Below are 22,843 nucleotides of genomic sequence, written 5' to 3'. Positions count from 1 at the left end.
TCGTTTCTGTGCAAGGGCTTTCTCTAGTTGCAGCAAGCGGGGGCCACTCTTCATCGCGGTGTGCAGGCCTTTCACTGTTGCGGCCTCTCGTTGCGGGGCACAGGCTCCCGACGCGCAGGCTCAGTAGTTGTGGCTCACGGGCCTAGTTGCTCCGTGGCATGTGGCATCTTCCCAGACCAGGGCTCGAACCCGTGTCCCCTGCATTGGCAGGCAGATTCTCAACCACTGCGCCACCAGGGAAGCCCCCTGTGTTTCTTAGGTTGCATGAGTTTGTATAAATACCTTCTAAAATACGACATGATAGCATATTGCAGTTTTAAAGTCTACTAATTTTATTATCTGTACTTTGAAAGACTGATAATGTGAGTGGCAGTTGGATGACACTCTTTAAAGTTTAACCAGTAGCATTTTCTGTTCTGATTTACGACACCTGGCTGATGATGTTAGCTCCACAGGGTTCTGATGGGGTGCTGGGTGCTGGGATGGCATCACTACCATCACTCTCGCCCTCTCCAGGCTCACCTCGTCAGAAGCTCTGGGCCGCGGCTCAGCAGCCTGTGCCCAGGCCGCCCAGGGGATCTGGTGGCCCGTGAGGTTGGAAAGTAACTGGGTTTGCGTCTGGGGGCTCTGGGCGTGAGCAGTGTCTCAGCCCACAGGCATGTGCTTCAGAACACAGGGACGGGGAGTGGACTTAGGCCCTGGGTTTTGACCGGCAAGCCACTTCCCACCTCCCACTCGGTTTCTCACTGGCCTCCGCCTGAAATGTTTTCAGGGCTGATTTCACTTCCCCTCTGCATGAGGCCTGAGCAACATGAAAATGGGTTCCCCTCGGAAGGAAGGCTGGGAACTGCCGGATTAGAACACAGAATTACCTGGTTATCATTCACGGAACTAATTCCCTGTTTTATTTGACAGGGTGTTGGCCCAAAGAGTCAGAAACAGTCTCCTGAGGACCCAGAAAAGTCTTTTTGCTTTGCTTTGTTTGCAAAATTTGGTAAAGAGGTAATTTTCAAATGATTTATCCAGTGTTGTCATGGGTTATTTAAAAATGAATGTAAGACGTAGAGAATGGACTTGAGGACATGGGGAGGAGGAAGGGTAAGCTGGGATGAAGTGAGAGAGTGGCATGGACATATATACACTACCAAACGTAAAATAGATAGCCAGTGGGAAGCAGCCGCATAGCACAGGGAGATCAGCTCGGTGCTTTGTGACCACCTAGAGGGGTGGGATAAGGAGGGTGGGAGGGAGACGCAAGAGGGAGGGGATATGGGGATATTTGTATATGTATAGCTGATTCACTTTGTTATACAGCAGAAACTAACACACCATTGTAAAGCAATTATACTGCAATAAAGATGTTAAAAAAAAATGAATGTATGTTGAAAAAAATCCTAATGATCGTAAATGATCTAATTGCTTAAAAATGGGCTGCTTAATCCATGTGGGGATTAAGGGGTTAAAATCACTAACAGAGGAAATCTTTGCGCTTCCAGAGTCCCCTGAGGTTTCTTAAAATTGAGTGATGACAACTCAAAGTTAATAGATTCTTTAGCTCTTCCACCTAATGGGAATTAAGTACTCAACAAATGAACTCTTCCTGGAGATCAGTGCTTAATTTTTAAATGAACGCAGCCGTGTCAGATAAAGGCCGTGTGATCATTTTCCCTGTTTGCGAGTAGGGCATCTCGTAGTTGATTGTGAAATGGAAGGCTCTCTTCAGGTGCGCAGCACTGATGTTCTTGTCGTCTTTCTTGCTAAGGTGTCAGTTAAAATGAAGCAGTACAAAGATGAACTCCTGGCCTCCTGTTTGACCTTTGTCCTGTCCCTGCCACATGACATCATCGAACTTGATGTCAGAGCCTATGTCCCTGCCTTGCAGGTGGGTGCATTGTCCTGAGCAGATGTATCTCTAGTGCAGTGTCCTGTTTCCTGGAAAGCATGGCAGTCACAGCAGGCGCTCACCTGTCAGACACCCCGGTTCATGTTCTGCTTCTGCCACTGAGCAGCTTTGGGGAGAGACCCTGGCTGGGCCTCGCTGAGGGCCCCTGGGAATGGGGGGTGAGGATTCAGCCCTCCCTGTGCTGCAGGTGTGCAGTGACACCCACTGGCAGGCCTTCCTGAGAGGGCCTCAGTGTACCCTTCCCTCCAGCCTGTCTGGTTCCGGCAGAGGAAAGGCTTGCCGTTAGAAACCCTCTTTGAATCTCATATTCCTTTTGTTTCATTACCTTGTTTGTACTCACATACAGATGGCTTTTAAACTGGGCCTGAGCTATACCCCATTGGCAGAAGTCGGCCTGAATGCCCTAGAAGAATGGTCAGTTTACATCGGCAAACATGTAATTCAGCCCTATTATAAGGACATTTTACCCAGCCTTGATGGATATCTGAAAACTTCAGCCTTATCAGGTAAGGTTTAGAAGAATTTTGACATGTGTCTTAAAATGGCGATGTAATAACTATAATAAGACTACATATTTGCATTTTTGCAACTTTTGAAATTTGAACCCAACATATTCAAAATATGTTTGATATTTTTGTGATCTCCCCAATTCATTTCAATATAATTGGGACATAAGAAGTATAACTGAGGTATTAAACCTACTTTTTATTTTAGTCACTTATATCCTACCAAGATTTATAAAATCTTCAAGGGCAAGAAGTCAGTCTTCAATATCTTGAACTCCTTATAGATTCTAACATACTGCCTTGCAAAGAAACTTTTGTTTGACAAATCAAACAGGAATTAAAACTATAAGGAAATCCAATAGTAATTTTATATTTTGACCTAATCTCACCTGATTTTTTATTGGTTTTTCAGATATAACTGATTTAGTACTAATGTTAGTTCAGAAGAATTGTCATACAAGAAATAGGTTTGGGAAAAGATTCAAAGAAAAAATTCATCTGGCCAGGCAAAATTTTTTCTTTTTTTTTTTTTTAATGGATTGGAGGTTTTTTTAAAAATTAATTTATTTTTGGCTGCATTGGGTCTTCATTGCTGTGTGCGGGCTTTCTCTAGTTGCAGAGAGTGGGGGCTACTCTTTGTTGCGGTGCACGGGCTTCTCATTGTAGTAGCTTCTCTTGTTGCGGAGCACAGGCTCTAGGCACGCAGGCTTCAGTAGTTGAGGCTCGCGGGCTCTAGAGCGCAGGCTCAGTAGTTGTGGTGCACGGGCTTGGTTGCTCCGTGGCATGTGGGATCTTCCCAGACCAGGGCTCGAACCCGCGTCCCCTTCGTTGGCAGGCGGATTCTTAACCACTGCATCACCAGGGAAGTCCCCAGGCCAAAGTTGTACTAGCCAAGAAAAGTAGTATGTAGAATTGAGGGGGGGGCAGATTTCCTTGAACCAGAATGGAAATGGACATAGTGATCAGATGAGCAAAAAGAAGGGTTCATGTTGGAGAAGAACCCTGAAATATTGGTAAGAATTGAAATGCCCCTGCCAGCAAAGTAGAAAATCAAGTGTTAATTTGTAAAATTCCATCTACGTAAATCATTATTTTATTGTTCAGCTTAAATACTGTTGGTTTAGAAACCGTAAATGAAAAGTGTGTGACAAATTTCATTTACTGTGTCTGGTTTTTATGACACCTCTATGCATATTCAGAGTTCATAAAGAAAGAGTCACAGTTTTGGGATAAGTATTTAGAGGAAAAAAAAAAGCTAGTTGATGTTTGTATTTTATTTAGGCTTTTAAAATTCACTTCTTATAAGGAGTGCTGCTATTTGAGTAGTTCACTGAAAACACGTGGACATGGTTAAAGGAAATGAATATATCTGTTAGCAGATATCTTTGTGGTCCGTTCATTTGCTTTTTTGAATTTAGTTTTGTCAGTTAGCTCATTGAAAAGATTTGTATTTCTTTTCAGTTAATGTGGGACATTACTGTGATCCTTTAAGCAGAGAATTTAGTTATTGATAAATAGTCGTTCTCCAGGTAATTAGAAGATAGGGAAAAGATAGGGAAAAGCAGAGGGTAAGTAAACTAACAACAGAAAATCCATAACCTGAAAGACTATTTTTAGTAATGTTTTATTTGATATGATATTAAACTTCCAGAACAGTTGCATTAATAGTGAAAAGAACTCCTATCTGCTCTTTATGCAGGTTTAGCAGTTAAGTTGTGTCCCGCTTGCTTTGTCACTGTCTGTGCTCTCTCTGTATTGTGCGGTAATATGTGTGTGTGTTTACACGTGATGATTTCTCCCGAACCTTTTGTGAGTAAGTTGCAGGCATCACAGACGCGTGTGCCTGAATATTGCGATGTGTGCTTCCTGTGCATGACCACAGACGGCATCGTCGTGGTCAAGGTCAGGAGGGGTGACATGGATCCCTCACTCTCCTCCTCTGCAGCCTGTGTGCACATTGCTCGGCTGCCCCATTAACTTCCTTCGTAGCTGTGCTTTCAGCTGCGTTTTTCCGGGGCCAGAATTCAGTCCGGGCCTTGCATTTAGTTGTCGTGCCTCTGGGCGTCCTTTTGTGCGGGACAGTTCTCATGACGTTGATGTTGTTGAAGGTTGCGGGCCGTGATTTGGGAGGAGGTCCTTCCGCCTGGGCTTGTCGGATGTCCTCTCACGTGAGGGGCCCCCAGGACCGATGGCAGGCGGTGCCGTCATGGTCATGCCCATGGGCCTGTGGTTAGCGGGAGCCGCTCTGTCCTCTGACTGTGAGTGGTCTTCCCAGTGAGGTCAGTCCCGTGAGGTCCTCCTCCAGTGGTCGGTGCCGAGGACGGTGGGCACCGGGGGCCCCCCTGGTGGGGCAGGGTATCCAGGCAGGCGAGGAGGGCGGCATACGGGACGTCGGCCACGTTAACAGTTGGATCAAGGACAATGAGGGGAGAGAGAGAAAGAGCTAAAGGGCCTCGGGGATCGGGCCGGGCGTGAGCTCAGGGCCCTGCCTCCCGTCCCGGGCCTCACTGCTTCTGCACACGTGCACAGGCGCCCGCACACGTGTGGGTGGGTGAAGTGGAACGTGTAACGTGCACACCTGTTGTCCTTCTGTCCGTTGGAAGGGGCTGCCTGGGGCTGGTGGTACCTTTGTAGCAGCGAGCAAACTAGTCCCCAGGTTGTGGCTTTGGAGAAATGGCTGCTTCCAGCCTGGACAGGCAAAGTACAAGAGGAACCTAGAATATTGTGTTTTCTGAAACATGCAGAAATCAAGGAAGTGTTCAAAGAATGATGGGAAATGTCACGGGCCAACTTGGGATAACCTGAGCATCAAGGCAGATTGTCCCAGAAGGAGATCATGATCCGCTGAACCGTGTAGGACTCTGGCGCGTGTACAGTCACAAGTCAGCGAGTAAACGGGCAGCCTCATCGTGTGCTTCGTCTCGCTGTGTAAGAAGTCACCACAGGGCCAGCGGCTGAAATGCCATCTGTCGTTTCCCCGTCCTCTGGGTCACAAGCCCAGGCGGGCTTAGCCGCTCCTGTGCTCGGGGCCGGCTGGGCCGGTCTGGCCCTTCTCCGGGCCCTCTGGGGAGGGCCCTCAGGTTCATGCAGGGTGTCGGCGGCGTCTGAGGCCCCGTTTCCTTGCTGGCTGGTGGTCCCGGCTTGGCCCGCCCCTTGCCTTTGGCCCTCCACCTTCACAGCCAGCGGTGCGCCTTGAATCCTTAGGCTCGGAGTCTGTCCCCCTTCCTCCTGCATCCGCTGGAGGAAACTCTGCTTTCAAGAGGCTCGTGTGATTAGATTAGACCTGCCTTTGTTGTGTAAGGGAACACAGTCACGGGGGTAACACCGGGTAGGGTCATGGGGGTACCTTAAAATCCTGCCTACCTCAGCCCACAACGCATGTTACTCACCAAGGGTGCAGATGGCAGCTTTACAGTGGAGACCCTGGCAGACAGTCGTCAGCCTGCTGGCCAGCAGTGGGGCCGGTGGACAGCACGCCTCCTTCTGTGCTTTGCTGAGAGCCCAGTGCCGCTGTGTGCCGCTCCTGACAGAGGTGCAAGGCCTGAACCTTTTGCTCAAAGTGCTTCTGATAAGACTCAAGCCTTGCTCCCTTGTGGATTCCACAGAAAGTAAAGAGTAACTTTGCCCGTTACAGACAAAGACATTGATCAGTAAGGCAGAGAAGCACGTCCTTTAAGACGGAGTGACCTTTGCTAAGAATGTAACTCGTTTCATTGCCTCTTCTCAGACTCAGGTTCCAAGTTTTGTCATGTTCTGGGACCCACTGACACAACTTGAAACAGCGGGTCTCTCGCAGGGAGTCTGTGAGATCCAATTGTTTTCAGAGGAGTACTAAGATGTCGTGTGTGTTAACATGCGTTCTTCAAATAGATCAGTGGGTTTTTACAAAAGTAGGTTCTGCTTCCAGTATGCTGACTGTTGCTAGTTGTAACCCACAAAAGCAAAACTCTGTGAGGTCTTAGTAAGTCCCAGTTGTGGGAAGATGGCCGGACGCCAAGAAGCCGAGACTCGCTGCTTCGTGAGCAGCAGCTCACCCTCCGTGAAAGTCAGAAGCACGCCCTCTTACTTCCACTGCAGCCTCGTCCGCTTATCACTTACAGCTCTCTGCCAGACTTCTCTTGGACTGAGAAAAGGCGGAGCGGATGGTTTTGACAAGTGTCTGCTGAGGTCTTGGAGTTTCTCAGGCTCGGAGCTTGTGAGCACACGTGACACCCGCCTGCAGCCGCATCCATCCCGCATGGCACCACGCGCAGCGCGCCTCATCTCCTCACGGCCTAGAAAGCAGGAAACAAAAGCACCCAGACTTAGAAATGATGCTTAGTGGGACTTCCCTGGCAGTCCAGTGGTTAGGACTTGGCGCTTCCACTGCAGGGGGGGCTGGGTTCAATTCCCAGTTGCGGAACTAAGATCCCACCAGCTGCGTGGCATGGCCAAAAAAAAAAGAAAGAAAAAAAAAAATGATGCTTAGCAATCAGTGTTTCGGTATTCTGTTTTACTTAGAAATTACGTGGGTATCCAGTGATTATTTACTAATTAACTCAGTCAGTCCAAGGTTTCAAGGCTGCAGATCATAGAAATTATATTCCAGTTGACATGCTACAAAACGTAATTACTGGGGAAGTAAAAAGTTTGTCCAGTGATTCAGTTTAGTTGAACATAAACTTAACTGCATTTATCATGATCTTAAAAGTTATGTAGGGCTGTTTGTGATGAAGAAAAAGTTCTGCAGATGGTTGGTGGTGTTATTTTGTGTGTCTTGTACCATAATAACAATGTAATGAGAGGTGATGTTAGCTTATTGGGTTTGTAAGCCTGAATAAGTATAATAAGTATATAAATAAGTATAGGAAAAACAAACCCAAGTAGAATAAGATGTATGCTTGTATTGTACTTAACTCTGATAGGAAAACACATTTATTTAAACTAAAATCATGAAATTTGTCTCATTTACCAAAGATGTGCCTTAATTATGTGAATATGGATTTCTGAAATGCTTTTGAGTTAGTGACTATATAGCATTTTTTTAAAGTTTGGCACATTTAAAGCATTATAAGTCCAATTTTTTAATTTTCAGATAATTTTAGGAATATTCATTTTATACAAGCTTATTTATCTGTATAAATAAAAGCAGAGCTCCTTTAAGAGACTTAATAATCTAATTTCTTAATACTTTCCAAATACAGGAGAACAGCACACTCATAAGGAGAAGTCAGGTTGTTCTCAATTCAGGGCTCAGGTGACACACAGACACATGAGGGTTTATGGCTTCAGTTCTGCAGTTTGAGTCATAGACAAAGATAAAACACTTGACCAGTCCACATATCAGAGAGTTTTTTCCCAGTGTATGAAATTCTTAACTAATTTGAGCTCCAAAACATTTTAATAAAGACTAAATAAAAACCAGATCCTCTTTTCATCTGGGGCCACCAGAGGGTAGATTTCTGATATCCACCTGCAGAAGGTCCAAGACCAAAACCCCAGTTCTTAGTGATTGTTCCCACCTGGGGCCTAACTCATGGGGCGTGAGCAAACCTGCACCGCAGACTCACAGATGGGAGGAGAACAGAGAAACAGCAGAGGGGAGTCGGGCTCTGCCGTCAGCGGGTCTCACTTCAGGGGGCCGGGAGGGGCGTGCTGGGGTTATCGCCCCTGTGAGGGTCCTCCCAGGCTGTCTCAGCACTGGGAGAAGTGAGTGTGACTCCACTGAGAGAAAGTGAGCAGGTGCCAAAGGTTTTGTTAATAAAGCACTAGCAAGACGCTGCCGATGGTTTCTAGAACCTGAACGCAGTCGTGAGAAAACATTGGACAGACCCAGATGGAGGCATCTAATTTTGTAAATGTCCAAGTCAGGAAACTCCAGGACACTGAAGAACTGTTTCACTTAAAGGAGATGAAAAAGACAAGAGAACTGAGTGTAACCTGTGGTTCTAAGCTAAGACGTTGTCAGGGCCGACTGGAGCCCGACTGGGGGGGAGGGTGAATGTGGGCCACGTCTGCAGCTCAGCCTCCTCCTCTGGGTCGTAGCGTGGCTGTCACGTAGGACAGGGTCCGTTAGGACCCACACCATTCAGGGGTGGTGGCGTCAGATTGGTGCCTTACCATGAAGTGGTTCGGGAGGGAAAGTTCTGTGCTGAACTTGCAAGTTCTGTAGAAGTTTATGGTTGTCCAGTGGCAGCTGCTTCATAGCTGTAAGTGCTCCGATTCCTCAGGGATGCCTCACCGCGATGGCTTTAGTGTCTGTGCACTGGTGATTCTTCTGCGTCGATAATTACTGTAAAAGTGGCACAGTGGCGATGTTCCAGCTCCATGGTTCCTTTTATCTAGTTGGCACTCTACGGTGAGAAATAACTTTCTTTTTTCACCCATTATTTCTGCCTGTCAGGAGGGACTTGTGGATTCTTAACATTCTCAGTGGGTCCAGCCCTTTCCTGCTCCCACTGATGTCTGCGCTCAGCCTGTCCCAGATGTGACTTGTGTGGGACTCGTGGGAGTGCGCCCCTCCCCGAGCAGTGCACCCTCCTGGCGCTTCTCACCAGCACAGTCTCCCCAGCCTGGGAGTCAGCCACTTCTCCAAGGAACCGTGTTTCTTTTAGTCAGCAGTGGTATTTAAAACTAAGACAACCACTGTTAATATTGTTGTTCTAGAAATTTCATTTTTAATCGCACTTTAAATTAGGATTTTAATGTCTCTCTATAGCAGTAGAGTGTGTTTTCCCTTGTATTAATTAAATAAATGAATGAGTGCTGTTTAAAATTGACTTTTGTTTACTGTTGATAGATGAGACCAGGAGTAACTGGGAAGTGTCAGCACTCTCTCGGGCCGCCCAGAAAGGATTTACTAGAGATGTGTTAAAGCATCTGAAAAGGACAAAGAACATTTCATCAGTAAGAAATCCCTTGTATTTTCTTTACCTTAAATAACAGAGAGATCAGATTCTAATGCTTGTGAAAAGTAAAAGTCTTCATTTAAAATATTAGTTATTCTTACATATCAATTAGAGTACAATATAGAAATAAGTTCAATATATATTTAGCAGTAAAAATGTAAACTATGTTAATGGGTTTATTGTCTTGTTTTCTTGTTTGGAATAAGCAGTTGCAATAGTGATATTATGGATATGTTAGATTGACTCATTTACTGATTAAATCTGAAATACATATTGTCAAGTTCAGTTCATGGCAGTTTTTATGTTTTTTTTTCCAGTGATAATTTCTTGAGACCAGTTTTTTTAGATGTGGCACATAATGTAACAGATAAAAATGATGTAAATAGAGAAAATTGAGTTAGTGTAGGGAAAATATTTTTAAGTATGATGTGAAAAAGGAAATTTGAAAAACTTTTAGTATCTAGAACTGATATTGCAAGCTCTAGGGAAAATTCCTCCCATCTCGATATTTTTGACAGCTTTTGATTGGGAGACCTGGATGAAACTAGAAATGGTGTCTAAAGGTTTTAAATTATCTTATCACATATAAGTAAAGGAACGTAAAGTTACTTGAGCGTGCCTCTAGTTTTGCACATTTCTTTACAGGCACAGGACCCCGTTTCCCTAGGTGGGCCCTGGGGTCCCCGGGTGCAAGGCCAGAACTATCAATATTTTCACGCGTCGACGTTTGCACTGTGCCGTGGTGGGTGGTGCGTTGGTTGCCTAGCGCTTCCTTAAGCCTCGACCCTTGAGCACACGCTGTGTGCCTCCCCGTGTGCTGGAGCAGGAGGTGCTGGCGGTTGTCCTCCGGGATGCACCGAGCAGCCCTTCCCTTGTGAACGCCGTTGTTGCTGGGATAGACAGCCTGGCCGTTCAGCGGCTGGCAGGCGTTTTCTCCAAGGCGGAGAGCGAGCCTGTCACTTCAAAGAGCACTTTGAGAGTATTTGTTGCCAGTGATTAAATTCTAGCTTTTAAGTGAAAATTAAAATTTTGGAAAACTTGTAACCATCATGAGCTGGGCAGCTTCTCAGTACTTAACAAACGTGATTTTTTCACATGTACGGTGAAATGCATCAACGTGTGGAAGATCTGCATGACCCAGGGAACCAGTGTTTTCAGATGAACAGTACATTATGTTCCCAAATCAAATCGTGTGTGGGTGAAAATCCACAGAGAGCGAGATAAGCCCATGGATTTAATGTGGTAGAGACTACATAACCTTCACTGGTGCGGTTTCAGATTCCACCATGTGATTGACCTTTAAGAAACTTCCACGTCAGTTTCGGAGCCGTAACAGAGAAAAACCCAACTGTTATCTAGAAAGACTATTAAAATACTCCTCCTTTTCCAGTTACAGCCCAACAACAAGTCTGTCACAAATGTGAAAATGGGAAACAGTACCACTTGCCTGAGGTTGTTTATTTGTAATATATCGTTACTTTTCCTAAAAGTATATCGTTTGTTAACATGTCATGGGTTTAGTGTTTTTAAATAAAATAACTATTTAAATAATACCTAAGTTTCAACTTATGATAAATACTGGTAAATATGACCCACATAAACAGAAGTTCTTTGGGGAGCCTCAGTATTTTTTAAGGGTGTAAAAGCTCCTGCCAAAACTTTGGAACCGATGGTCTAGGAAATGGACATCTAACTGCAAAATTGGAAGAGATGTGGCTTCTTTTCATGAATTTGCAATAAAATTAACTGCAGTGCCGTGTAGGATATAATGAACCATTGGAGGCGTCAACAGTGGGGAGGGTGGTAGAGCAGTGTTTCTTTCAGCTCACGACTCTCTCTGATGTTTAACTTGTCACCGTGTTTGCAGCATGAAGCGCTGTCCTTAGAAGAAATACGGGTTCAAGTCGTGCAAGTGCTTGGCCGTCTTGGGGGACAGATCAGCAAAAACCTCATAACAGGTGACCTTTCCTTAAAGCACACTAACCGCATGGATGTATTTGGATGCATACAGGTCATGGTGTGTTCTGATATTTGCTCCTATATGTCATTTATGTGTTTTCAGGTAAGAGGATGAACAGCCCTATTTTGCCTGATGGAGTGAACACTCCACTGTGCCCTGCAGCCTGTGGGGTTCTTTGTGCTCACGCGCTGGGGTCTGGGGTCTTTTCCTTTCTGAAGCAGAATCTAGCTGGATGCACCTGTATATTAAACATTGTGTCAGGAGTTCAAAGTTATCTTTTTTAACCTGATATCCTTAATACTTGGATAATTTAAGTTGTTTTTGATCGGAATTAGCATTTTTGATTAGTAAAAATTGGTATTTTTACCTTTAAAATTTCATATTAAATGTATTGGTGATTTGGGCATTTCAGAAGTCAGAGCCTCTATTAGGAAAATAAGTGTTATAAAGGAGATACTTAATTAGAGTATTGTGCATTTATCATTTTTCTGCAGAAGAGTAACTCTTACTGAAATTGGAAATTAAACATTCCAGACTATTAGACTTGTTTAAAAATAGCTTGCTTTTAAGTCAAATTCAGAAACAGTGTGTGGTGGTTTGTACATGCATGGTAAACAGAGCAGGAGGGGGTGAGCCAGGGGCCGTCCTGGAGCGAGGAGGGACTGACCGAAAGCGCTCTGCATCTCTCTGACAGCAGTGTCCCCCGAGGAGAGGGCCAGGCGCTGTGTGGCCTGGGACAGAGAGAGGAGGCTCGGCTTCGCAGTGCCCTTCGCGGACATGAAGCCCATCATCCACCTGGACCCATTCCTGCCGCGCGTCACAGAGCTGGCACTCTCGGCCGGCGACAGACAAACCAAAGTACTCACTGATCACCCGCTGTGGTTAGACGTGTATTCGTTAGGAAACGCGTATTGTGTTTCACGGATTTTGTGTTTTCTCTAGTATAATAATGAGGAAACTATTCAGTTATCAGAAGTATGTGTCCTTGGAAAATGGAAGTTAAACATAAATTATCTGAATAATAGACGATAACCTGGCAGAACATTAATACACTAGAACTCTTCCTGATAGAAGACAGTACAGAGGGCGTTGAAAAGGGAGTTTTAGTCTGTGCTTGATGATCTCTTCAACCTGGGAGATTAGAAACAGATAATCTCAAGTCTTTATGTTAATCTGTACATTTCCAAAATTTGTGCTTTAAAAATACATTTACTGAAAGTGACAGTTGAAAGTGTGCTAACACATGAAGCAGAGTTCTGTGATACGGCAGCATGGAAATACGTCTCTTACGAATGTATTAGTCCTGATGTCTAAATCTTTTAAATCTTCACCGTTGGCTCCAGATCAAAGTGAACGGAAGCATGAATTTTATACAACAAGAAGTGCCACTTCCAGTTCATTTATTTTTGGGTGGGATAGTTATCTTCTGCAGAAGTTTTCCTTTTTAAAGGGCTACATTGTGTAGCATTTCAAAATGCTCTTAACCTTTGTTGGACCCCTGGCCTGTTTCAGGTTGCAGCCTGTGAACTTCTGCACAGCATTGTCATGTTTATGCTGGGGAAAGCCACGCAGATGCCTGACAGTGGCCTGGGCCCCCCACCCATGTACCAGCTCTATAAGCGCACTTTTCCTGTGCTGCTTCGACTGGCATGTGATGTAGATCAGGTAAGTGCATGACTTTGAATTTGAAACAGTTACAAAATTTTTTTTAAAAGTCCTGTCTAGTTCAGTGATGGTCAAAGCTTGCTGCACATTGGGACCACTCTGGGGTCTTTGAGAACCTGCCTCCTGGCTGCTGCCCTTCCGACTCTGGCTTACTTCCTCAGGGATAGGCCCTAAGGAATTAAGTTAGGAGAGTAATTCATTCAGGAATTACGGAACTAATTACGAGAGTCTAGCCCCTAAGGCTGATTCTGCTACCGGCTCTGCCACGTAGGGGTGAAGAAGAGAGGAGGGGCCGTGGCCAGCAGTCGGGGGCACTTGGAGATGTCAGCAGGTCATCTCTTCCTCGTGGCTTTTTGGACAGGATTCTCCTTTGCTGCTGGGACACGGAAGACATTCAGATTCTTTATTTTATGAAGCTGGCAGAACCCTGATATAAGGGTGCACACATAAAAAAGAAAACTAAATGAAAAACTCACTTATAAATATAGATGGAATATCCTTCAGTATATATGTGAGCGAATACAGTCCAGCAGTGCCTTAAGATGCACCATGATTAAATAGGATTTTGGGGTAAAACTGGAAATTTACCACAGAAATAGGTTTCATAAGCAGCGATTCTCTTCATATAGGCCAAGAAGGTATTTTGTTTTGGTAAATCAGGAATAGTTTAATTTTGTCTTTAAAAAAATGATGAAGAATGTTTACCTGAATATCACAGCCAAATCCTCCCCAGCCATGACGCAGTGATGCTGCCTTGTGCTTCGGCTGAGGTGGGTGCTGGGGTGAGACATGACGTGGCCTGTTCACAGGCACCTCCAGCCCCGACCCGGAGCAGGGCCTGCGTGTGGAGTGGTTGCTCAGAATGGCTTCCTATGTGTTTAGTAAGTTATTTGCACTGGTTAGCCTCTGGGTCTCTCATCAGGCCATGAGGTCCCTGAGGTCAGGGACGTCGGAGAAAGGAAGGAAAAAAATTATTATTTTGAATACAGTTTTAAAAAAATATGGAAAGCCCAGAGTATCAACTGATAAATCTAAGAATTAATAAAGGAGAAAGCTGATGAATTACAAAATAGAATTCTCATGTATTAGTGTTCTAATATGTCTCATATTCTATTGTAGCATTGACCACTTGGAAAATATGTTTACAACATAACATTCATAACAGCATCAAAAAATGTAATAATAATAAAACGTCTGGGGGAGTTCCCTCGTGGCCTAGTGGATAGGATTCTGGACTTTCACTGCTGTGGCCCAGGTTCAGTCCCTGGTTGGGGAACTGAGATCCCGCGAGCCACATGGCTCAGCGTAAAAAATAAAATGAAGTAAAATAAAACATCTAGGAAAAAACTTTAATATGCCAGGCAAACATATATTTTATGAATATAAAATGAAAGTGATGTGTACCTGAAGTATCAATATTGAGGGAATTCCCTGGCAGGCCAGTGGTTAGGACTTGGTGCTTCCACTGCAGGTAGCCCGGGTTTGATCCCTGGTCGGGGAACTAAGATCCCGCAAGCTGGGCGGCGTGGCCAAAAAAAAAAGAATCAATATTGAAAAAATTTGAGCTCTTTCCAAATCGTTCAGTAAGTTTGGTATCGTTCCAGCAAAAATCCCGGAATTTCATTTTGAACGTCAAAAGTAATCTGGAAGAATAATTGCTGGAGCCTAGCCAAGGAAAATTTTGGCAGGGTCAGGTACTGAAGGGTTTCTTGCCCTAACAGACATTAAGAAGAAGCCATGTTAATTATAATGGGGTTGAACTTATGCACAGATATGTCAGTGGGGCTGTCTGGCAGTTGGCAAGTGGACCCATGTGTACACATAAATATTGTATGTGTGGTAAAATGGGCTTTTTAAGTTAGTGAGAAATGGAACATTTAATAAATTCTATTAGAGCATTTGACTAACATATGAGAGGTTAATTTCAAATTAAAAGGATTTAGAAGGAAAAATAAACTCTAGAAATATTATAGAAAAATGTGATGAATTATAGCATGTCTGTGTGTATCTTTGGATTGGGATGGTCTTTTTCATTGGTAAAATATACTAATTAATATAGAAACATATGATGCTAAAAGTGAACCTCCATGTCATCACCCCTTTCCCACCATTATTCCCCAGGAAAAGCCACTGTATCCTCTGCCGAAAGTTTGGTGAAAATACTCCTAGATCTTTGTAAAACATAGCATACATATAAATTTTATATAAATTTTTATAAGCATACATATAAATCTTGTTTTACAGATAAAAAGTAGGATTATAGCATTCAAAAATGCTTTCTTTTATGTAAAATGTGATTTCTGCTACTTGGGTGGATTTTATCATTACATTTTAGGTGTCTTTCCATACAGTTTGTGTAGAAAGGGACATTTTCATACAAGGTATTGAAGGGAGATCTGTGGACCACTGAATGGCACAAAACCCACAGTTTTGACATACACATGATGTAGGGAAATTTTTTTTTCCACATTGTGCTGAAGATAATAAGATTTTAAAATGGGCAAATGGATAAAGAACAAAAATGGGCAGCTCGTGAACAAAGAAGTACATATGGCCAATTAAATATGTTTTAAATATTCAACCTTTTTAGTAAACAAGGAAATTCAAATTAAAATGCTATGGATTGCAGCAGTTGTCAAATATTTTAAAAATTGGCAGTGTTTAGTGCTGCCAAGCTTGTAGGGAAAGGGGCTTGTGAGTCCTGGCAGGTGGGAGTGTGGACAGCAGCCCTTGTCCAGAGAGGTGTTCAGAGTGGTGTGTATAAGACAGACATAAACTAGAAATACTGCATTTCTGACAACAGGATTTGGGTAACTGGATCATGGTTTATCCATATATGAGATAGCAGGCATCTAATAAAGATAGCAGGCATCTAATAAAGATATGTATTTACATGGAAAGTATTCAAAATTAAGGGGCAGAAAAGTGGTTACAAAAGTGTATATTTTTACACATGTGTATACACATATTTTAATGTGTATAAATAAAATATACTGAGTTAACAGTGGTTTTGAATGTTAACAGTGGTTACCTTTTGGATGTAGGATTATAGTTGGTTTTCTACATTTTCTATAAATGGTACGTGTGTACATATATATAATTTATGTTCTAAGAATACAAAATAATTCTTTTGGCGGGGGGGAAAAAAGTGATGCTTTAAGACCTGGTTAAATTTCCAAACCGAAAGGTGTAAGATTCTTTTACTTTGATTAAGTCTAAAAGTTGCTTCAAAGTTTAGAAAGATATTTTTTGGAGAAATACCCGGGTGCAAGAGAACTTGTTGTTTAGTCTGAGCCCCAGACATTTCACGTGATTTTTGCTTTTTTTTTTTTAATTTTTAAATTTTATTTTATTTTTTGGCCGCAGCAGGCGTTGCGGGATCCTAGTTCCCTGACCAGGGATGGAACCCACGCCCCGTGCAGTGGAAGCACGCGGTCCCCCAGTGGAAGGGACATCCCTCACGTGATTTTTGATGTGGTGTCCATACCACGTGCTTTGTTCTTAAGCTGAGTATCGGCGGGGAAGTAGAACTCTGCTAGATTTCTCAGTGCTCCTGTAGGGCCAGCCTTGTGAGACATGAAGATTGGGAATGTTCCCCTTCACTCGGGCTGTGAACATTTACTCTTCATAGAGAATGAGGGTTCGATGCATAACCATTTGTCTCAGGAAATTGCTCTGATCCAAAAGGACAGTAAAACTTCTCTCCAGGCCTGGGAGCCGCCCTGGATTGTAGGAGCCAGACACCCACAGGGCTCTCTGGGCCCTGGAGAGACAGTATTTACATTTGCGAAGGTTAGGGTGAGAACCCGCATCTCCAAGGAGTAAAGACTAGTGTCCCTTCTTTCGTCAGGGCAGCGGAGGGGGAGGGGCGGTGCCTCTTCTCCTCTTGTTCTGTGATATAGCCTGGAAGTCTGTGTGCAGAGGACGCTGACCTGGCTTCTGCTTTGTCACCACGGGGGTGTGAACAGAATGCCTTCTGTTCAGCTCAGGATCAGGTTAGTGAGGATGAATGATAGAAATCGTCACTGTCGACCCTAATTGCCCTCCTCGTTAGAGGAGCAGTAAGTCTTGGGGTGCGTATTTTTCTTTGTCGGACTCTTAGGAAGAAGTTAGACCGTGTTCATCACAGAATTTAACTAGAGAAGGAAACTAATATAACCACAGCAGTATTATGCTTAATTTTGCTTCTGTCACATAAGTAGAACTCTCTCTGATATAAAATTTACATGAAAAAAGTAAATTCTGATGTTATTACTCCTTCAGGTGCCAAGGCAACTGTATGAACCTCTAGTTATGCAGCTGATTCACTGGTTCACCAACAATAAGAAATTTGAGAGTCAGGACACTGTTGCCTTACTAGAAACAATACTGGTGAGTAATGGTTCTTTTCCTGCTGTTCCCATCAGCTGGTTATATGTGATCAGTACTCAGAACTTTAAGAAAAGCTACCTGTCAAGGTATCAAAATGTAACATCTAGCTAGATTGGATCATCTTTTTTCTTTTGTTTTGGTGAGATGGCATTTAATGAACAAGGTGCTATGCTTATTAAGTGATACTTTTAAATAGCTACAAGCAAATAGATGTTTTTGTTTTGTTCCTTTTGGGAGGATGGTTATAAATTTGACAAACTTCATCTACATTAAGGTTGTGTGTGTGTGTGTGTGTGTGTGTGTGTGTTTGTTGAGGGTGCAAAGGGTGCATAAGAATGTTCTTGGACTTCTATCAGAGTTGCAGTATCCTCTTTTTTTTTTTTTTTTTTTAAACTATGATGTACTAGTTCAGAGTAAAAGGAATTTTTTGAGCTGGTCCTGTTTCCTCCTGCATTCGGATTCAGTAACTCAAAACCCCTAGACATCGCAGTTCACCATTTACATAGAAGTGTCCTGAGACAGTAGAGGTGGAATTGTTAGGGTGGGGTCACTGGCTCACTGCGGGCAGAGGCAGTGAGGTCAGCTAAAGCCTTACTGTCTTTCCACACTGATCTGATTTTAATATTCTGAACTCGTGCAAATAACTACATTTGATTTCTTTAAATATCATCTTAATTGATATTTACCTATTATTTCAACCTATACTTTTGTTTTGGCACATACTGACTTTGGAATCAAAATCCCCAGTTGAGGGACTTCCCTGGTGGCGCAGTGGTTAAGAGTCCGCCTGCCAATGCAGGATACACGGGTTCTAAGCCCTGGTCCAGGAAGATCCCACATGCCGCGGAGCGACTAAGCCCGTGTGCCACAACTACTGAGCCTGCACTCTAGAGCCCATGAGCCACAACTACTGAGCCCGCGTGCGTACAACCTGTGCTCCACAACAAGAGAAGCCACCGCAATGAGAAGCCCGCGCGCCGCAAGGAAGAGCAGCCCCCACTCGCCACAACTAGAGAAAGCCTGCGTGCAGCACCGAAGACCCAACACAGCCAAAAATAGATGAATAAATTTTTTTAAAAAATGCCCAGTTGAACACATAGCAAGTTTGTGCAAACAAACATCCTTTAATTCCATGTTTTTGCAGACTGATTTGTTTGAATCTGTGGGTCACTTTCTGTTAAGTGTGAGGTGAGGTGTGTCGTTGCATGTAGGGCCACCATCCGTTGCAGTTTGCCCAGGCCAGCCCTGTTGTCCCTGTTGCCCCTGTTGTGTGTGTAGTTACTAACACAGCTCCTTTCCCTCTCAGAGGTTGCCTAACTGGCTGCCACTTGTGGGCAGTGGGAGTTACTGAACACTTGTAATTAGGATGATGACATCATTGTACCTGTGGTTTAATTCCCTGCAGTGTCTAGTGTGAAACCTGCCTATGACAGATCCATTTAATTAAATTTAACTTGTGGCTTATTTCACTCAGACGGATTTATTCTAATGTTTCTATTCTAAAGTTTCCATCTTAGCTGTTTCTTTTCCCCTTTTGATCCCTGAAGGTAGCTTAAGTCAGGGCTTCAGGAAAAAACCAGGTGGCAGTGGAAATGTAACATGAGAGAGTTTACGGAAAGAAAAGAAGAGGTGAAGGCGGAGGTGGAGGCTGGCGTGCTCCAGCGCACTCGTGCCCCTGCTGCCCACTCCTCTGCCCGTTTCCGCGGTGCATTACCGTCACCTCCATGAATTCTGATTCGCACTGTGATCAAAGGTGTTGCACGTAGCAAGGAACCAGGTCATGTTAGAAAGAATCCCCTTATTTCAGTTTCCGTGTACTTTCTCAAGTTAAACTATTCCTGTGTGGATCTAAGAGAGAAACAAAAGCACTCAAATTTCCTTGGCTGTTTTTTCAAGTATTTAGAGACTGTGCCTTTCTGGAGACTGCTCTGATAGAAAGTTCTACTTTTAGAACCACATCTCTACTATTTTTCTTTGTGTAGCATTACAGTTTCCTTGAAACTTGCAAGGGTCTTATTCTATTTATCCTCAATAAATAAAGCATTTCAGATAATGTTATGAGGTAGAATCAACAACAGAAGTTTTTAGGATATAATCATTGTGTTTCTTCAGGGGAAGGAAAGTCTGCTTTGTTGCTGTACAATTAAAGTACTCTCTTTTTTCATGTATATTTCAGTTTCTTAATTTGTTTAGAAGAAACTTTTCATTACGTCAAAAGGAATTTGTTATTAGAGTCTAGATTCTAGACAATCAGATTGGTTTGACTAGTGTCTGTTTTTTTCCTTAATAGTGCTCTAAATTAATTTTCATAACATACTTCAGTTATGCTCAGAGGCAGACCAAGGTATTCAGTTGTCATTTTATGCTTTGTTTCAGGATGGAATTGTGGACCCAGCTGACAGTACTTTAAGAGATTTTTGTGGTCGGTGTATTCAAGAATTCCTCAAATGGTCCATTAAGCAGACAACACCACAGCAGCAGGAAAACAGTCCAGTAAACACCAAATCACTTTTCAAGCGACTGTACAGCTTTGCACTTCACCCCAATGCTTTCAAGAGACTGGGAGCATCACTTGCTTTTAATAATATCTACAGGGAATTCAGGTGCGTGAGTTACCTGATGGGGAAGAGTGTAAAGATCTTTAAATTTTCTTTTTTAATATTTATTTATGTTCCTTTTCTTTTTTTGGCTGTGTCGGGTCTTAGTTGCAGCAGATGGGATCTTTGTTGGGGCCTGTGGGATCTTTTCGTCATGTCATGCGGTCTAAGATCTTTAAATTTTCAGTGGTGGTTTTGTAAAGTGACTCACTGTTCATGTATCCATGCAGTCATATATCAAGCATTTAGTAAATAGTTAACGTGCTGGATGCTGTGCTGTTTTCTGGGGATTAAATAATGAACTAAAATGCTGTTTGCATTCAAGAAGAGGCTCGGAATGTGTTGAGAAGTACATTGACGCATAATAGTACACAGTCTGGAAAGTCCAACAAAAGCCATAATACAGTCTTTTGAAGCACAGAAGAGGAGTGTCTGACATGGTTTGAGTAGGTTAGGGGAGGTTTCCTGTACCTCCTGGCCTCCTGTACCTACTGTACTTTTGGCTTCTTGTACCTCCTGGCCCCCTGTACCTCCTGGCCTCCTGTACCATTTATACTTGGGATGAGGCTTAGGGGATGAGTGGAAACCGGCCCAAGCATTTCAGGTCAGAGGGACAGGGCAGAGATAAGAGGACAGTATGTAAGGAGACGAAGTCATTTTCTACTCCTTGCTGTGGGGTTTGAGGTTTGGAAGGGATAGAAATGAGACTGGCCAGGAGCGAGACTCTCTTTGTGGAGTGAAGATGTGACAGCCACTTCCAGAGACGGCCAGTCCTGGGTAGTGGGCGCAGGGGGCGGCACGGCTAGGCTCCTCCCAGGATTCGCCTGCCAGGAGCTGTGTGGGGAGTGGGTCTGAGGGCCAGGACACCGGTGCCAGTGTGGTTTCACAGTCCAAGGACAAGATAGTCCCTGACCTAAGGTTGTAGTAGTGTTTGTTCGTTTGTTCATTTAGCACTGTTTGCTAGGTCAGACTGTTATGCGCCAGGCACCGTGCCGAATGCTGGAGATACAAAGATGTAGCCCTTCGTGAAGGTTGCATTTAAAAAAGACAGGTAGATAATATTCAGCCAATCACAGAGATAAAGGTAAAATTTGTAGCTGGAATTAGTGCTTTTAAGTAGCGGTACAGGGAATTCCCTGGCGGTCCAGTGGTTAGGACACTGTGCTTTCATCGCCGGCTGCCCGGGTTCAATACCTGGTTGGGGAACTAAGATCCCACTACTGTGCAGCACGGGAAAAAAAAAAAATTAAGCAGTGGTACATGATTACTGAAGAATCTTACAATGAGGAATCTGACTTCATTTGGTCAGAGTAACTTCTCTCAGGAAATGGCAGTTGGGATAGTGATGAGGGGAGCAGTTGTGAAAATAAGAGATGATGGATGGATGATGGAGGGATGGATGATGGATGAAGAGGTAGGTGGATGATAAGTAGATAGATTTTAGTTGGATGGATGGATAAATGGATGGATGATGGATGGGTGGATAGATGGATGGATGGATGGATGGGTGGATAGATGGATGGGTGGATGGATGGGTGGATAGATGGATGGATGGATGGATGGGTGGATAGATGGATGGGTGGATGGATGGGTGGATAGATGGATGGATGGATGGATGGGTGGATAGATGGATGGATGGATGGATGGGTGGATAGATGGATGGGTGGATGGATGGATGGGTGGATGGATGGATGGGTGGATAGATGGATGGGTGGATGGATGATGGTTGGAGAGGTAGGTGGATGATAAGTAGATAGATTTTAGATGGATGGATGGATAGATCGGTGGTAGATGGATAGAGAGAGGGTAGCTGGATGGATAGGAATCTGTCTCTGCGTGTGTGTGGGCATGTGCACATTTGTATGAAAATCGACTGGAGTTTGAAGCCACTGTGTTGATTTTTTTAATTGAGGTATAGTTGAGGTAAAAATGTATGTTTCAGGTGTACAGTGTAGTGATTCACAATTTTTAAAGGTTATGCTCCATTTATATTTATTATAAAATATTGGCTGTTTTCCTGTGTTGTACATTATATCCTTGTTGCTTATCTGTTTTATGCATAGTAGTTTGTGTCTCTAAGTCCCCTACCCCTATTTTGCCCCTCCTCCTTCCCTCTGGTAACCACTAATTTGTTCTTTGTACCTGTGAGTCTGGTTCTGTTTTGCTATATACATACGTTGGTTTTATCTTTTAGAGCTCTTGTACAAGTGGTATTGTACAGTATCCGTCTGGTGTACTTCACTCAACATGATACTCTGTAGGTCCATCCATGTAGCTGCAGACGGAATTATTTCATTCTTTTTCATGGCCGAGTAACATTCATTGTATATATTTACCACATCTTTTATTTATTTATTTATTTCTTTGGCCTGACCCGGGATCTAACCTGTGCCCCCTGCAGTGGAAGCACGGAGTCCTAACCACTGGAGTGCCAGGGAAGTCCCTTACCACATCTTCTTTATCCGTTCATCCATTGATGGACACTTAGGTTGTTTCCATGTCTTGGCAATTGTGAAGAGTGCTGCTGTGAACAGTGGGGTGCATGTAGTTTTTCAGAGAAGTGTTTTTGGGTTTTTTGGATAAATACCCAGGAGTGGAATTGCTGGGTTGTGTGGTAGCTCTATTTTTAGTTTTTTGAGGAATCTCCACACTGTTCTCCACAGTGGCTGCACTAATTTACATTCCCACCCACAGTGCATGAGGTGTACTTTTCTCCACATCCTCGCCAATACTTGTTATTTGCGGTCTTTTTGGTGATACTCATCTGCCACGTGTGAGGTGATATGTCATTGTGGTTTTGATTGTACTTCCCTGATGATTAACGATGTTGAGCATCTTTTCATGTGCCTGTTGGCTATCTGTGTGTCTTCTTTGCAAAAAGGTCTATTCTGGTCTTTGTTTTCTTGATACTGAGCTGTTTGAGCTGTTTGTATATTTTGGATATTAGCCCTGTA

At 43.7% G+C, this 22,843-nt stretch overlaps 1 protein-coding gene across 14 annotated transcripts in view; it reads left to right on the top strand.

The window, feature by feature from the left end:
* The window catches only part of PRKDC (protein kinase, DNA-activated, catalytic subunit), a 151,327-nt gene that overhangs the window by 28,003 nt on the left and 100,481 nt on the right, over nt 1–22,843 (top strand). For 11 of the 14 annotated variants that reach the window (XR_014255729.1, XM_082433896.1, XM_082433894.1 and 8 more), the window contains exons 19-27: nt 916–1,002; nt 1,763–1,882; nt 2,250–2,409; nt 9,188–9,294; nt 11,164–11,254; nt 11,951–12,114; nt 12,769–12,921; nt 17,185–17,292; nt 19,669–19,895. Coding sequence is in view for 13 of the 14 variants with exons in the window: in XM_082433896.1 (XP_082290022.1) it covers nt 916–1,002; nt 1,763–1,882; nt 2,250–2,409; nt 9,188–9,294; nt 11,164–11,254; nt 11,951–12,114; nt 12,769–12,921; nt 17,185–17,292; nt 19,669–19,895 (1,217 nt within the window). In the remaining variant the exon portion in view is untranslated. The remainder of the gene's footprint in view (nt 1–915; nt 1,003–1,762; nt 1,883–2,249; nt 2,410–9,187; nt 9,295–11,163; nt 11,255–11,950; nt 12,115–12,768; nt 12,922–17,184; nt 17,293–19,668; nt 19,896–22,843) is intronic. The other 3 variants (XM_082433897.1, XM_082433904.1, XM_082433898.1) reach the window with 1 other exon arrangement.

This window comes from Balaenoptera physalus, assembly GCF_965194825.1.
Source record: "Balaenoptera physalus genome assembly, chromosome: 17".
Classification (NCBI taxonomy): Eukaryota; Metazoa; Chordata; class Mammalia; order Artiodactyla; family Balaenopteridae; genus Balaenoptera; species Balaenoptera physalus.
This window is presented reverse-complemented; position numbering and strand designations above follow the sequence as displayed.